Here is a 14,886-nt window from a genome sequence, read left to right on the forward strand (position 1 = left end):
ATTTGCTGACATATTGTCTATGTGCTAGAATGGCAGTGGCATTGTTATGTCATATGGCCCACAGAGACTAACATATTTACTCTCTGGTTCATTACAGAAAAAGTTTGACTACTGGTATATGTTACCCTATCTGAAGCCCTCCTCTGTTCAGATCACATTTTAAAACCTATTCTTCGCTTGTGTTCAGTTTTAGTCATTAACCGCATTGGTGATCTTCTATCATGTGCTCCAGCCACAGCTGTAAAATCTTCTTCCAACACAGCAGGCACAGTCCCCTTCTTTAGCTGCCCCAGGGTCTTTGCACAGGCTGGTCCTTCTGCCAGGAATGATCTTGCCATAGATCCTATGCCAGCTCCATCCTGTCATCCAGCTTTCAGCACCAATATCACCTCTTCAGATAGGTCTCTTTGATTCTCTTCTTCTGGGCTCATTCTTTACCCCTGCTTCCAACACTTTTATCACATTACTAGTGGCCTGGTGCATGAAATTCATGCACATTAAAAGGGGGATCCAGAGTCAAGTCCCCGCCCACCCACATGTGCCTCAAAATCACGTGAGACCCAGACCTGGCTGCCCCTTCCCATTGGGCTAGATCCAGACCCGGCCAGTCCCACCCTTGTCAAGCCCCGCTGGGCAGGGGGTGTAGCCTCAGGTCCCTTGGCCCAGTGCCAGGACAGGCGGCGTGGCCTGAGGTCCCCCAGATGGGGTGGGGGGCGTGCCTTGATGTCCCCCGTCAAGCCCTGCCTGATAGGGGGGCACAGTCTCAGATCCCCTGTCAAGCCCTGCTGGGTGGGGGGCATGGCCTGAGGTCTCCCATCAAGCCCCGCTAGGCAGGGGGCGTGGCCTTAGTTTCCCCAACCCAGCACTGGGGGTGCACCTTGAGGTCCCCCGCCAAGCCCCGCTGGGTGGGGAGCACAGCCTAAGGTCCCCTGTCAAGCCCCACCAGGCAGGGGGCACAGCCTCAGGTCCCCTGGCCTGGTGCTGGGGTTGGGGGAGTAGCCTTCCCAGCACCAGGATGGGAAGCGCACCTTGAGGTCTCCCGTCAAGCCCTGCCGGGCGGGGGTCGTGGCCTCAGGTCCCCTGGCCTGGGGCCGGGGCAGGGGGTGAGGCCTGAGATCCCCATCAAGCCCCACTGGGTGGGGGGCATGGACTGAGGTCCCCCAGCCTGATGCCAGGGCAGGGGGTATGGCCTGAGGTCCCCTGTCAAGCCCTGCTGAGTGGAGGGTGTAGCCTGAGGTCCCCTGTCAAGCCCTGCCGGGTGGGGTGCAGCCTGAGATCCCCTGTCAAGCCCTGCTGCGTCGGGGGCATGGCCTGAGGTCCTCTGTCAAGCCCCATGGGGGTGGGGGGAGGGCGTAGCCTCAGGTCTCTGCTGATTGCTCGTTAAGGCTCCTTAAGGGAACTTGGCCTCAGCTGTGGGTGCAGCCATCTTTGTGACAGAGTGATGGTCAGTTAGCATATTCCCTCTTTATTAGATAGGATCCCATTTTGTTCTTTTCATAGCACAACCTGTAATAACCTGGCTAATTTATTTGTTTGCCTCTTAATTGTATACACGTGTGCATCTATCTCTATGGGAACAGAGATCTTGGCTGTTTTGCTTCCAACTGTATCCCCAGGGCCTAGAACAGTACCCAGCACACAGCAGTGCTCAGTAAAAACAGACTTGGCTTTCATCTCTGGCTTTCCAGGGCACTGTGCACATGTAAATGATTCCTTGGGGAAAAATAGCTCTCTGTTCTGAGCATACTCAGAAAGATTATTTATATGGGAGGCAACAGAGTGTCATGATTAAGAGCCTGGATTTGGGAATCAGACACAGGGGTATTGACCTTGCATGAGAAACTTCTCGGGGCCTCAGAGCCCACATCTGCAACATGGATTAATAAGACCTGAAGGTTTGTGTGAACATGGGAAGGAGAATGTAGTGGAGAGCCTAAAGTGGCGCCTGCTCAATAGATGGCAGTGATTATGCTCCCTCTCCTCCGTGCCCCTCACCTTTTGTTGTTCTCGATTGCCTGCTTTAATGCTCCTGAATTTGAGCTGAATGGCACAACCTCTGGGAAAGGCTGGGCCCACGTGGTACAGATAGGATGTTGGGTGTTACAGTCATGTTTACTTAATAAAGCCGAGTGGGCACTAATCGTCCCTGGCATTTCTGTAAATCCCCTGTCAAACACACACTATAAAGTTAACATGGGCTGAGCCACTCTCTCTTCCCGAGAGCAGTCCTGATATTTGCTAACTAATGACAGCAACAGGGGAGGTAACCTTTCCCAAACCTCGGTTACACCCAGACCACTGGCCTTCCTGGAGTCCAGGCTGGCTAGCTTTGCCCACTCCCCTCTCTGCGGACCTAAGCAACGCCCAGGGTGGCTTGCCCAACCAAGGAAACCCTTGTGTGCGAGAAAACCCTCCATGTATTCGTCCACGTCTCCGTGTGCCAACTGTGCAGGCGGCAGTGAGTGAGCACCTGCTGCATGTGCGCCCCGTGGAGGAGTCGGATGGCGCGAGGTGGCCCCTAGCCCCGTAGAGCTCTCTGTGGGGTGGCAAGCAGGTGGCCAGCTCCAATGTAAAGCAGAGTGTCTGGAACTGACAGTGTGCTGAAGAGACAGAAGTAAAGTGCTGAAGGTGCCATCGTCTACAGCGGTGTATTCTGAATGGGGAGATTAGAAAGAAGTGGCCTCTGAGATGTACCTTGAAGGAGGAAAGTATGTCGAGGAGCTGGGCAATGTACAAGAAAGCACTGGCACTGCTGGGTGAAGGCACGGCTCACAAGATGACGCCCAGGGACTCTGTCCCACGTGGCGCCGCTGAGGACGCGGTGGAAGTCAGATAATGCAGATCCGTGGGGGAATTCATTGGTACAATTATTGGCTTTTTTTTTTAAAAAAAAAGCTATACTCATTGGTGTGGGCAGAGCCAGAGAAAATACATGTCTCATTTAATTATTCATACTACTCCTTTTCCCAGAGAGTGTACTGAGCCATCTCTTTAGCATTCTACCCTCTTCACTGCTGGGAGACCCTTCGATTGCTTCTTCCAGCAATTTCCAAAGTTTGTATCACGAAATGCTAATCACTTGAGATGGCTTAGAAAAAAGTCATCCACAGCCAAATATGTCTGGCAATTGTGGCCTACGGGCATCTCCTGAATTTATTGCATTAGCACACCGAGAGTCCTGGGAGGTTCCAAAATACACATAACCTCTTTAGGTCTGCCTCAGCCTAAGGATCTTCCCAGCAGCACTTGTTCCTGCATTTTTTAACATATATTTAAAAAAATATTTTTTATTGATTTCAAATATGGAAAGAGGGATAGAAACATTGATGAGAGAAACTCACTGATCAGCTGCCTCCTGTATGGCCCCTACTGGGGATCAGGCCCCCAACCTGGGCATGTGCCCTGACCTGGAATCAAACCATGACCTCCTGGTTCATAGGTCAACACTCAACCATTGAGCCACACTGGCCGGGTGTGCAAACTTCTTTTTCCTGCAATACCAATAAATAATCCCTGAACACCAGGGAACAGATGCTGGGAAATGCTTATCTAAAGTGACTCCCTTGTTGTCTCATGCTGGAACCCTAATCTCAGACGAGTTCAGTGCTACTCAGTGGCCCCCAGGGACTCTCTCCATGGGTGAATGGGTGCCATGATCAAGGAAGAAGACTCTCAATGAACCTTGCAAGGAGCTATTCCTCACTGGGCTGGAAGCCTGCATTAGTGTTAAATGGGCAAATTAAAAAGTACAAAGGAACTCAATGCTGGAGACTCTCATCTGCCCCACACCCTCATCTCTATAGAGGAGATGGATCAGAAGGGAGCTAGGTGTAGGGTCTATAACTCCATTACAGCCCTACTGGTGCCAGGGATATACCCAACCACCCTTAGCTGACACCCCGACTGGTGAGAGTGTGGAGGCAAAGCCACGGCACAGGTGCCACGCAGACTTGCTCCGGAATCACCATGGAAACCCCTCACACAGACAGAGGAGTAAGGAGACGGTAATGAAGACAGCTGCTGTATAATAAACGCAAGCACCGACCGAGGCAGAGTCACTTGTGCAGGGAGATGAGTGACGGGAGAGGCACTTCAGAGGAGATAAGATGATGCATCACAGGCAGAGGCAGGGCCAATCATAGACATTATCTAATATTGGGACTTGACGTCTGAGCACTGCCCATCTTTCGCAGCTCTTTGTCATGCTCCTCCATAATTGGCTCCGGCAGTACATAATTAATTGAATTTAGATTGCTCACATTTGGCTTCCAGCCTTTTGCTAGACTAAGAACCGGAATGTGCGCCACGTCAGATCGGCTCTTCCATAACCGCACCCCAAACCACCCTCCACCTCCCGCCCCGGCTCCTGTGTTTCAGCCCCAGGGACGAGCCTCGCGTCTGAACAGGTTACCCTGCCTCTGCGCTGTGCAAGTGCTCTTTACACCCAGGGTGCCTTTTCTCTCCTTTTCATCAAATGGGGGCCGCAGAGGCTCCAAAATCCCGCTCAGTGGCAAGACCAGCTCCATGTCATGGCCGACTATTCGCTGTTGGAAACACTGTCTTTTCTCCTGTAACTGCTACTCATCTTCAGGTCTGAGCTTGGGCATTACTTTCCTGGATGCCCCAAGGTGAGCATCGTAGTTTACATTTCTCCTCCATATGTTTATCAGTTTGTACATAAGTGTCTACTAACCTGCCTGTGTCCCCTACTCCCCGCACTGAGTAAGTGCAGCGTGGCTATCTGAACACGCGCTCATCTTGTGCCAGGCACACAGCAGATGCTCAGTAAGCATCTTTAACATGAGTGGGCAGCTGGAGGGCAGGAAGGGCTCGAGGCGGTAGGACGGGTGGAGAGGGGCCGGGGGAGGCTAGCACAGACCTGAGAACTGCACGGCAAAGCCCTGCTTGCTGGTGAAGAAGTCGGTGCTGAACTGCAGCACCACCGAGTTGAAGGTGCTGTGCAGGTCCTTGGGGAGCGCCGAGCCGCTGAGCTCCTTCAGCAGGACCCCGCTCTCCACGGGCCCGTCCCAGATGCGCAGCACATCGTGGACCTCCTCCGTGTCGAACACCAGGAAGTGGAGCCTGAACGGGAGAAGAGGCAGCAGTCAGGTGGGGCCCAGCCGCTTCTGTCCAGGGCATCCGGTTAGGGAAGGTCAGAAACCTAAAAGGCTCGTAGGAAGGGAGAGAAGGCAGTGTCTGGGAGCATCCTCAGAATTCCCACACGGCTTGCTCCTCCCACTGCTGTCATTAGTGATGGGAACACGGGTGAGGGGTGTAGATTTTGAGCATTTTTTTTATTGTTAATCCCCACCAGAGGATATTTTTTCCATTGATTTTCAGAGAGAATGGAAGGGAGGGAGGGAGGGAGAGAGAAAGATTCATGTGAGAGACACATCGACTAGTTGTCTCCTGTACATGGGCCAACAGGGGCTGGGAATGAACCTGCAACCGAGGTATGTGCCCTTGACTGGGAATCAAACCCATGGCTCTTCGGTGCATGGGCTGATGCTGTAACCACTGAACAACACTGGCTAGGGTCAGCATCTTGTTTGTTATCATGAGCCTCAGGTTGCCATGGTCAACCCCCAGCCTCCTCGGTTCTACACAACAGCTCCCAGAGCCACTCCTGAGTCCACATCCATATCATTCTAGGTTGTACGGGGGATACTGAGAAGGCAAGATAAAGGATATAGGTGAAAACAGACAATCAAATGCCAGCAAGTTATTTTGTGCATATTGACAAACTGATTCTAAAGTTCAAATGGAGAGGCGAAAGACCTGGAACTGCCACACGATATTGAAGAAGAAAGAAGTTGGAGGACTGACGCGGCCCGATGTGAAGACTTATTATGAAGCTATAGCAATCAAGACAGTGTGGTATTGGTGAAACAACAGAAAAACAGATCAATGGAACAGAACAGAGAGCCCAGGAATAGACCCACACAAATACAGTCAATTGATCTTCGACGAAGGAGCAAAGGCAACACAATGGAGCAAAGGTAATTTCTTCAACAAATGCTTCTGGAACAACTGGACATCCACATGCAGAAAAATGAATCTAGACACAGACCTTCCACCCTTTACAAAAATAAATTAAAATGGATCACAGATCTAAATGAAAGCATAAAACGAAAACTCCCGGAAGATAACATAGGGGAAAGCCTAGATGACCTCGGGTATGGTGTGACTTATTCGATACAACACCAAAGACATGACCTATGAAAAACCAACTGATAAGCTGGAAGGCATTAAAATTAAAAATTTATGCTCTGCGAAAGACAATGGCAAGGGAATAAGAAGACAAGCCACAGACTACAAGAAGTTATCTGCAAAAGACACACCTGAAAAAGGACTGTTATCTAAAATATACAAAGAAATCTTAAAACCCAACAATAAGAAAAACAAACATCCTGATTAAAAATGGATTAAAAGTCTCACCAGACACATCGCCAACGAAGATATACAAATAGCAAACATATAAAAAGTTGCTTCACATCTATGTCATCAGGGAACTACAAGTTAAAACAGCACCGAGATACCACCACACACCTATTAGAACGGCCATACTCTGAAACACGAGGATCCCAAAGCTGACGAGGATGAGAAACAGCAGCGGCTCTCACTCATTGTTGGTGGGAATGCGAAATGGCACAGCCACTTTGGAAGACAGCTGGACAGTTTGTTACCAAACCAAACATACAAGTCAGCACCCACATTAGCCCAATGTATTGAAAACTATGTCCACACAAAAAACTTAACTTGGATGCTTATAATGCTTTATTCATAACTGCCAATCAAGATGTCTTCCAGTAAGTGAATGAAAGAATAAACTGTGGTACATCCAAAAAATGGAATGCTATTTAGCACTAAAAAGAAATGAGCTATCAAGCCATGAAAAGGAAACTTAAATGCATATTGCCAAGTGAAAGAAGGCGTCCTGAAAAGGCTACATACTGTATGATTCCAACTATGACGCTCTGAAAAAGACCGAACTATGGAGACAATGAAAAGATCAGTGGTTGCCAGGGACAGGATGGGCGGGAAGGATAGAAAGGTGGAATGCACAGGATTTTTAGGGAGATGGAAATACTCTTACCTATAATAATAAAAGCATAATATGCTAATTAGACCAGACATCCTTCCGGATAACCTTCCAAACAAAGGCGGGGCTGCAAGGGAGTGCAGGTCCCGGGTGCCAGAGGGAAGCTGGTGCCAGCAGCCGGGGGAAGGCCTACTCTTGCACGGATTTTGTGCATCAGGCCTCTAGTGATGCTATAATGGTGAATATGTGATTATACATTTGTCCTAATCTATAGAATGTACAACACCAAAAATAAACGCCAATGTAAACTATGGGCCTTGGGTGATAATGATGTGTCAATTTGGTTCATCAACTGTAATAAATGCCCCACTCTTGTGGGGGATGTTAATGGGGAAGGCAGTGGGTTTCTGGGAAATCTCTGTGCCTTCCTCTCAATTTTTCTATGAACCTAAATCTGCTCTAAAAAACGAAGACTTAAAAAAAGGAGGTGCTAAAGAGCAGGGTTGTTGTGGGTGTCTGAGACACTGGCCCAGCTGTGGGGGGTGCAAGGGAGAGCCTACACCTTGGTTCTCCAAGGGCAGAACTTGGGATATTAGCTACTGGTACATATCAGCTAATCCCTGACAACCCAAGGAGGCAAGGCAGGGCTCTCCATGTGCGGAGTGCCTGCTGGCCAGAGATCAGTAGGAATCCGAAATCTTCCAGAACAAAATGGTTCCCACTGCCAAAGCTGCCTTGGTTAAGAGCCCGTGCAAATCTCTCTCTTCTCATTAATTTTACTTTGGAATCATTGTAGACGTACATAAAAGTTGTGGAGATAATACAGAGAATTCCCATAAACCCCTCACCTTTTCTTCCATTGTTAGTGTCTCACATTGCCCTGGTACATTTGTCACAACCAAGAAACCAACTGTGGATCATGACTTTGAACTCAACTCCAGACTTTATTTGGATTTCCTGTTTATCCACTGACATCCTTGTTCTATTCCAGGCTCTAATCCATTTATCACCATCTTCTTTTAAAAATATCTTTTAAATTATAAAAATTTTAAGATGTGCTCAAGGCAGAAAAAGGCAAACAATATACAGATGTATCCAATTTTTAAAAAGTCTCTCTCACACAAACCAACCTCCTTTTCCAGAGCTCTTTGCTTCATCTTAGTTTTGGTGTGTGTTCTTCCAGACCTTTTTTTAATGGGCACAAATGCATTTCCCCCCAAATGGAAGCGTATTTTACATGGTGATTGTGCAACTTTCTTTCTTACTGAATACAGTATTATGGGCACATACATTAATTTATTTTTCTGCAGAAAAGAACATTATTATATTTCACTATGGCTTTAGCATTATATTTTACACTAGAGGCCCGATGCATGAAATTCGTGCAAGGGGCTCAGCCCTCGCAGCTGCGGCGGCTTGCCTTGGCCCTCACAGCCCCAGCGTCAACTGAAAGGTCGTCCTGAAGGTCGTTTGGCTGTTTGGTCTAATTAACATATTATGCTTTTATTATTATAGATAAATCTTCAAGGATTACTCTGTCTTCATAGCTTTGCACATTTCTGTTAATATTTCAATTGACTTGTAGACATACTCTTTTTTGGGGGAGAATGGGCATATTATTTTTTAAATGTTGGAAAATATAGCTAAATCCTTCTCTTAAGTGATTATATCAATTTACATTCCCATTGAACAGTATATTTGTTATTAATATTTTCTCCTGGCATCTGGTATCTTTTTTCCTTTTAAATTTTGTTTTTATTTTGGGATAGAAGTTATTCATGTTACATACACAACCATGTTAATCTTTTCCTTTCAGGATACTAGTGGTCACATTTTCCTCTTCTCCCCCAAATGGCTCAAAAGCAAAACTTTAGTATTTTCCCAGAACTTGTATTGTTTCATATTTTGGAGGTTTATAGGTTTGTTATTTTTCCAAATGCACATTCTGTTGTCCCAACATCTATGTAAAGTTACCTCGTCCACATTTTGACTATAAAACGCTGTTTACTTCCTCCTTAGCATTTATTACAGCCAAGACTTCATTTATTCGTGTATTTGCTGCTCGTCTCCCCAAGTAGAAGGTAATTTTCACGAGTGCTGGACCAGGCCCTGCTCACTATTGCAGCCCTAGTGCCTAGATGTGCCCAACACTTCAGACGGTACACTGACTCCCTGGAGAGAAGACCCTCAGAACTGAACCATCCGGGTTCCTCAACGGGTGTGAAATGTCGCCTTGGCCGTGGGTCCGAATTTAGACTCTCCTCAGCTCCAGGGCTCCCCCCGCTGCCTACTGGGTTGTGTTGGTGATGCCGTGAACACAGCTGCTCAGCTTACTTTGGTTTTCATCGTCTCATAATCTGATACTGTTACAGGGCAAGCTTCCTTTTGTATTTTCTCTGCAAAATTTCCTAGCTAATTTCCCCAATGTATCCTTTCAGATGAACTTTACAGCGATCAAGTTCCAACATATCCCACTGATATTTTATTAGGAACTGAACGTATTTATGAATTGTGGCAAACTGATATCTCTGTGTTACTGATTTTCTCCAGCCAGGAACACTGTAGATATCTTAACTTACTTAGGGTTTAGTTTATGTACTTTGGTGGCTTTATGGTTTCCTTCTTTGCTACATTTCTTGGATGTAATTTTTTATTACATATTTATTGTTGACTATATATGTGTGTGTGCTCCTTATTTTCAGTCACCAGTTCTACTAGGATTCAAGTGAGTCTCTCAGATTTCCTAGATGGTCCCCGTCAGAGAGGTAGGTGGAGATTCCCGCGCACCAGAAGCTGTGTGGGTTTTCTCAGTGGTTGTGTTCTCGTCCCCCTGGCAGCCTCCCCTCTGAGGGCTTCCGGCAGAGTGAAGACAGATGGGCTGCTCTTCAAGGCCTTTACGGGGAACAGGCTGGTGGGTGGGCCCCACGTGGGGGAGGAGGAGCTCCCAGGAAGCAGAGCAAACAAGAGCCCTGGCTGCTATCCTGGCGTCCCCTTCCTCCCCTTCCTCCCCGCTGCCTCCCCGTGCACTGAGACCCGCATCCTGCCTGAGGGGCAGACCAGGCGGTGAGCTGTGTGGTGCTGCTGCACGCGTGCTCGGAAAAGAGGGGTTCATGGATGGGACTTGTCGGGAAGGAAGAGGGAAATAAGACTGAATTTTGGGTGGCATGAAAGGGAGTGTGTTTTCTTTAGATTAAATAACATGGGACAAGATACAAAGGCAGAGGGGAGGTGACGGTGCCTGGGAATAAAGGTGACCCCCCACCCTGGAATTCAGGTGTTAGGATGTCAGAGGGAAAAAAGCTGTATTGAGAGAAGGAAGATAACGAGAATTAGCTAGAAGAGTTTGGGTGTTACCTGCTTCTAGTTTCAGATGGACTAAAGTCCCTAAGGGTGAGTAATTGAATGAATGAGTGAGTGCATCGATGAATGAATGAATAAAATCCCAGGAGGACAGTCTGATAGGAGGTTGTGAAAGGGAAGAATATGGAGACTAAGTGGAAATGAAAGAAAACATGTTAGGAAACAAGCATTGTGTAGAAGGCACTCACACATTATCCCACTTAATCCTCACAACACCTTTATTTTGTAGGCAGCATCGTTTCTATCTTTAAAATTGAGAATACGGAGGTTCAGCGAGGTTAAATAACTTGCCCGAGGTCAGGGCTGGTTAGAAACTGAGCCGGAATTTCATTATAAAATTATGGTCTAGGTTAGAGTTTAATGCTTCCCTTCTTTTCCCTGCTGCTGCTGCTGCTCACATCTCCAGAAGGGAGAGGCTGTGGCTGAGAGCCAGGCATGCACTGAAGAGGCCCCATCAGTAATCAATAGTTTGCATAGGAATCATACACAAGGGTAAAGGGCTGACATTTGAGACCATGAATTAAAAATGCCAGCTCACTGCATTCAGCTTAGCTGATCTGCTAATCAGACAAAGTCAAAGGCTTGGCACTGATGAGGTCAAGAGAAGTGGCAGGAGGAGGCAGCCCAAGGTCCTTTGCATGCAAAAACAATGCAACTTGGCAACTGGAAGTATAGAGGCTGCTGTTCCAGACATCTTACTGCATTCATTTATTTAAAGACCTCCTACGTGCTGGGCGCTGGGAGATAATGGTGAGGATGACAGACAGGGAGTCATCTTCCAGTTGTTTCTGCAGACAGGCAGTACTCCCGCATACACAAACCCATTAAGAGACTATCAGCTGTAAGAGCGCCGTGCTGAGAGGGAGCACCTGCTTTAGACAGAGTGGCCAGGAAGACCTCTCTATGAGGTGACATTTAAGCAAGATGAGAGGCTCACAGGGAGCTAGCCAATGGGAGGGCAGGGTAGGGTAAGAGCTGGCAGGAAGCTTTCTGTGCATAAAGGGCAGCATGTGCAAAGGCCCCGGAAGGGAACCAGCCTGGAGGGTTTGAGCCACGGAAAGGCCACTGAGGCCACGAGAGGCAGGCAGAGGCCAGGCCAGGTGGGGCCCTTGGCTCGGGGAAAAGCTGGACTTCATTCTATAGGCTAAGAGAAGTAAGTCATCGAATAATTTTAAGCTGGGGCCTGATGGAACCGATTTACATGTAAAGATCATTCTAGCTGCCCCGAGTGAGAAGAGATTGGCATGGGCAAGAATGGATCGAGGGGCCTCTGCAGGAGCCTAGGGACCCTATTAGAAATTCTGGATGATGGCCAGGGAAGACGCTTTGTCAAACCATCCACATTTGTGAGGACTCTTACCGAGGGCTTGTATTACCTTATAGGAATCAGTGTATAAAATGCTCATCAGAGGTTCTGATGGATAGGACTAATTTTGGCCCAAACAGACATCTTGGGTTGCCTGCGCAATTCCCCTGCAGGTGAACATCTGGCTTCTTTGGGCTTTTGAAACACTGAACTCAGTTCTTTGAGCCACAGACACACACAAGCTAGGGAGAGGCTGAGTGTGTTGAGTGCCCAGCGGTGCTGAGAGCTGTGGGAACGTGGAAGGCTCTGTCTTTGCCCTGGAGGCTGCTGCTGCTTATTGAAAGAGCCAACAAAGCATAATAATATGTGCACTAGGTACTAAAGGAGTGGGATAAACAGAGTCCTCTCCAAATAACTGGGGGAGGGAGAAAACGAAGCATTTGTAGAAATATCTATGTGCCAAATACCGGCACCTCTCTAGGGCTGTCTACAGACAAATCTATGTGCACATATATTGTCTAATGTTCTCGTAGAACCCCTGCAATTTAGAGTCTATTTTCCCATCTTGCTAATGGGGGAGCTGAAGTCCCTAGAGGTTAACTGAGGCAATTTGCAGGGGAGGGGGGTGGTCAACAGCTAGTAAGGCCTGGAGGCAGTATTCAGACCACATCTCTCTGGTACCAAAGGCCTTTCTTTTATAACATCTTCTTCTAATTGAGAGAAGCAAGGAAACCTTCATCAAGGAGGTGTCTGAGTTTTGAAGAAAGAAAAGCACAAGGAAACAGAGAGGAAGGAGATCACAAGACAGGGACCAGCATATACTGAGGCCTAAAAAGTGTATCTGGCCTCCGTGGGTCCAGACCCCCTCCCCCCATTTCAATCCACCTTTTCCACCAGGGCCAGGAGATCTTTCTGAATCACACATCCTTCCCAACAGATTAGAGCCAGACTTTCTAGGGGGCCCACCAAGTCCTTCCTGAGCACCCCAACTGCCTTCTCCCACTCTGCTCACCTTCACCCATTTTCTTCTTATTCTCTGGCTTTGGGGACACCCCTCTGCCTGGAAGGTTCCTGCCCTGCAACGCCCTCACAGCACCTTCAGTGGATTGAACTGTCTTCCCCCCCAAAAGATAAGCGCACTTGTGAATGTGAAATGAGATCAAGTTCAGATGAGATCACACTGGATTAGGGTGGGCCCCAAGTCCAAGGACTGATGTCTTTGTAAGAGAAAGAGGAGGGAGTTTTGGATACAGAGACACTGAGGAGACACAGGGAAGGCAGAGGCAGAGACTGGAGTGATGTGCCTACAAGCCAAAGGATGCTGAGGGCTGCTGGCGGCCACCTGAAGCCAGGAGAGACATGAAACAGATTCTTCCTGAGTCTCCGGAGTGAACACGACCCTACTGACACCTTGATTTTTGACTTCCAGGCTCTAGAACTGTGAGAAAACAAACTCGCTATTTTAAGCCATTCAGTCTGTTCCAGCAGCCCTTGTCCACTAACCCACCACCCGACTACATCTAAGAAGCGAAGAGAGCACCGGATTCTCATCGGAGGAGCCAGCACCTCTCTAGGGCTGTCTACAGACAAAACTTGCTTCTGGGGTTCCAGTCCTCAGTTCTCTCAGTCTGAAGGAAACTTGAATACATTGGGCATTTTTGGGAGACTGCCCACCTCATGGCTTACAGGGGGTTCATCTGCATCCATTGCAAGAGATACGCAAAAACGAGAAAAAGAAATCCATGCATCTTGCCATGTCGATTTCCCTTGCCCTCTGACTGGGCCGCAGAATCTGAAAGGGCCTGGGTGCTCTGGATGAACACAGGACGCTGCACCATACAGGTCATCACGGCGGATCTTAGTGGGTGAATGAACAGCTGCTGTAGGGGGAAGAGGGTCAGCAATCACTCCTGTCCCCAAAAGAGAATGAAGCTTAAATTATCCTTAGTGACACTGGACATGACAGTGAGAAAATAATACTTGTTTTATAAAATGCCCCCCTCTGAGCTACTGAGCTGCAAACAAACAATTAAACCATGATCATAATAGCAGACAATAATAATTAAAGCATCCTGCTATCCAGAGAACAAAAATGAAGACAGCCCAAAGCAAGCGTTAGCGTCTAGAGCCAGCTGGTATTCAACAGAAGAAAAGAATCTTTTGTTATTTTCATAAGTGAAGGCATGAACCTGGGCTTCCGGTCACTGATGCTGCTGCAGCGGCTGGCCTTCTGGGAGGTCGGGGCAGTGCACAATCGCAAGACTTAGGCTGCTGCCTTGTGTGGCACTCTCAGGGGCTGGGTGACCTTGGACCAGCTGCCTTCTCTTCATCCTCACTCCGAAAATGAAAACCCTGTGACTGCCTGTCATTTGCTAGAGCCTGCCCTGTGAGAGGCAGATGCACCTTTGTCCTTCGTGGAAGAGACATTTTCCATAAAATGAAAGGCTCATGTCTCCTGAAGAGGCTTTATAACAAAGTGGCAAAAAAACAGAAGCTGTGCAAGCAAAGACCTGGGTTCAAACACTCGTTCTGTGATCGCTAATTGGGGAACCTCCAGAGCCTCAGTTTACTCCTCTGAAAAATGGCAGGAACGTCACCTATCCAGCAATGTTGCTAAGCGGATCGCTGCCAATGAAATCACATGTAAAGTGCCTTGCACTGACTCTGATTCAGAGTATAAAATCAATAAAGGGTAAAATCACCTAAAGCGACTTCCATATTTGCTCTATTTATTTTTACTTGACTAAGACAGATTTGTTAAATCTCTACGGCTGTCCATTTCTCCATGTATTTCCAACAGGTTTTGCTTTATGTTTTCTTGGTAGGTTATTTGGTGCATAAAGATTCATGATTGTTAGGATTACTATGGGCTATGAATTTTATCACGTGAAGTAATTCCTTCTGTCCCATTTAAGGTTTTCTTTTTCCCTTGACTTTTACTTTTTTTAAGAAAAGCAATATTGTGGGCTCATGCTATTATGTATTCTCATGCCATTCCTTTGTTGCAAATGTTTATTTTTAATATTTTATTGCTCTTCTGTTTAGAAGCATCCCCCTCCCCCCTTTACTTAACGTGATAATAGTTTCCTTGCAATATGGAAGTTCTACATGCGGGTGCCAGCTCATGGCTCCTTCAGCTCCCTCCCTGACCATAGGTGGGTCAGTAATTCCTCCACAT

General features: G+C 47.6%; 1 protein-coding gene across 4 annotated transcripts in view; it reads right to left on the reverse strand.

Annotated features, from left to right (window-relative positions):
- CSMD2 (CUB and Sushi multiple domains 2) overlaps positions 1-14,886 on the reverse strand; it is a gene marked incomplete at its 5' end in the record, with an annotated part of 547,039 nt that overhangs the window by 117,406 nt on the left and 414,747 nt on the right. For all 4 annotated transcript variants that reach the window (XM_080658115.1, XM_080658114.1, XM_080658113.1 and 1 more), the window contains one exon: positions 4,880-5,082. In XM_080658115.1, the coding sequence (XP_080514241.1) occupies positions 4,880-5,082 (203 nt within the window). The remainder of the gene's footprint in view (positions 1-4,879; positions 5,083-14,886) is intronic.

This window comes from Plecotus auritus (genome assembly GCF_963455305.1).
Source record: "Plecotus auritus genome assembly, chromosome: 2".
Taxonomy (NCBI): domain Eukaryota; kingdom Metazoa; phylum Chordata; class Mammalia; order Chiroptera; family Vespertilionidae; genus Plecotus; species Plecotus auritus.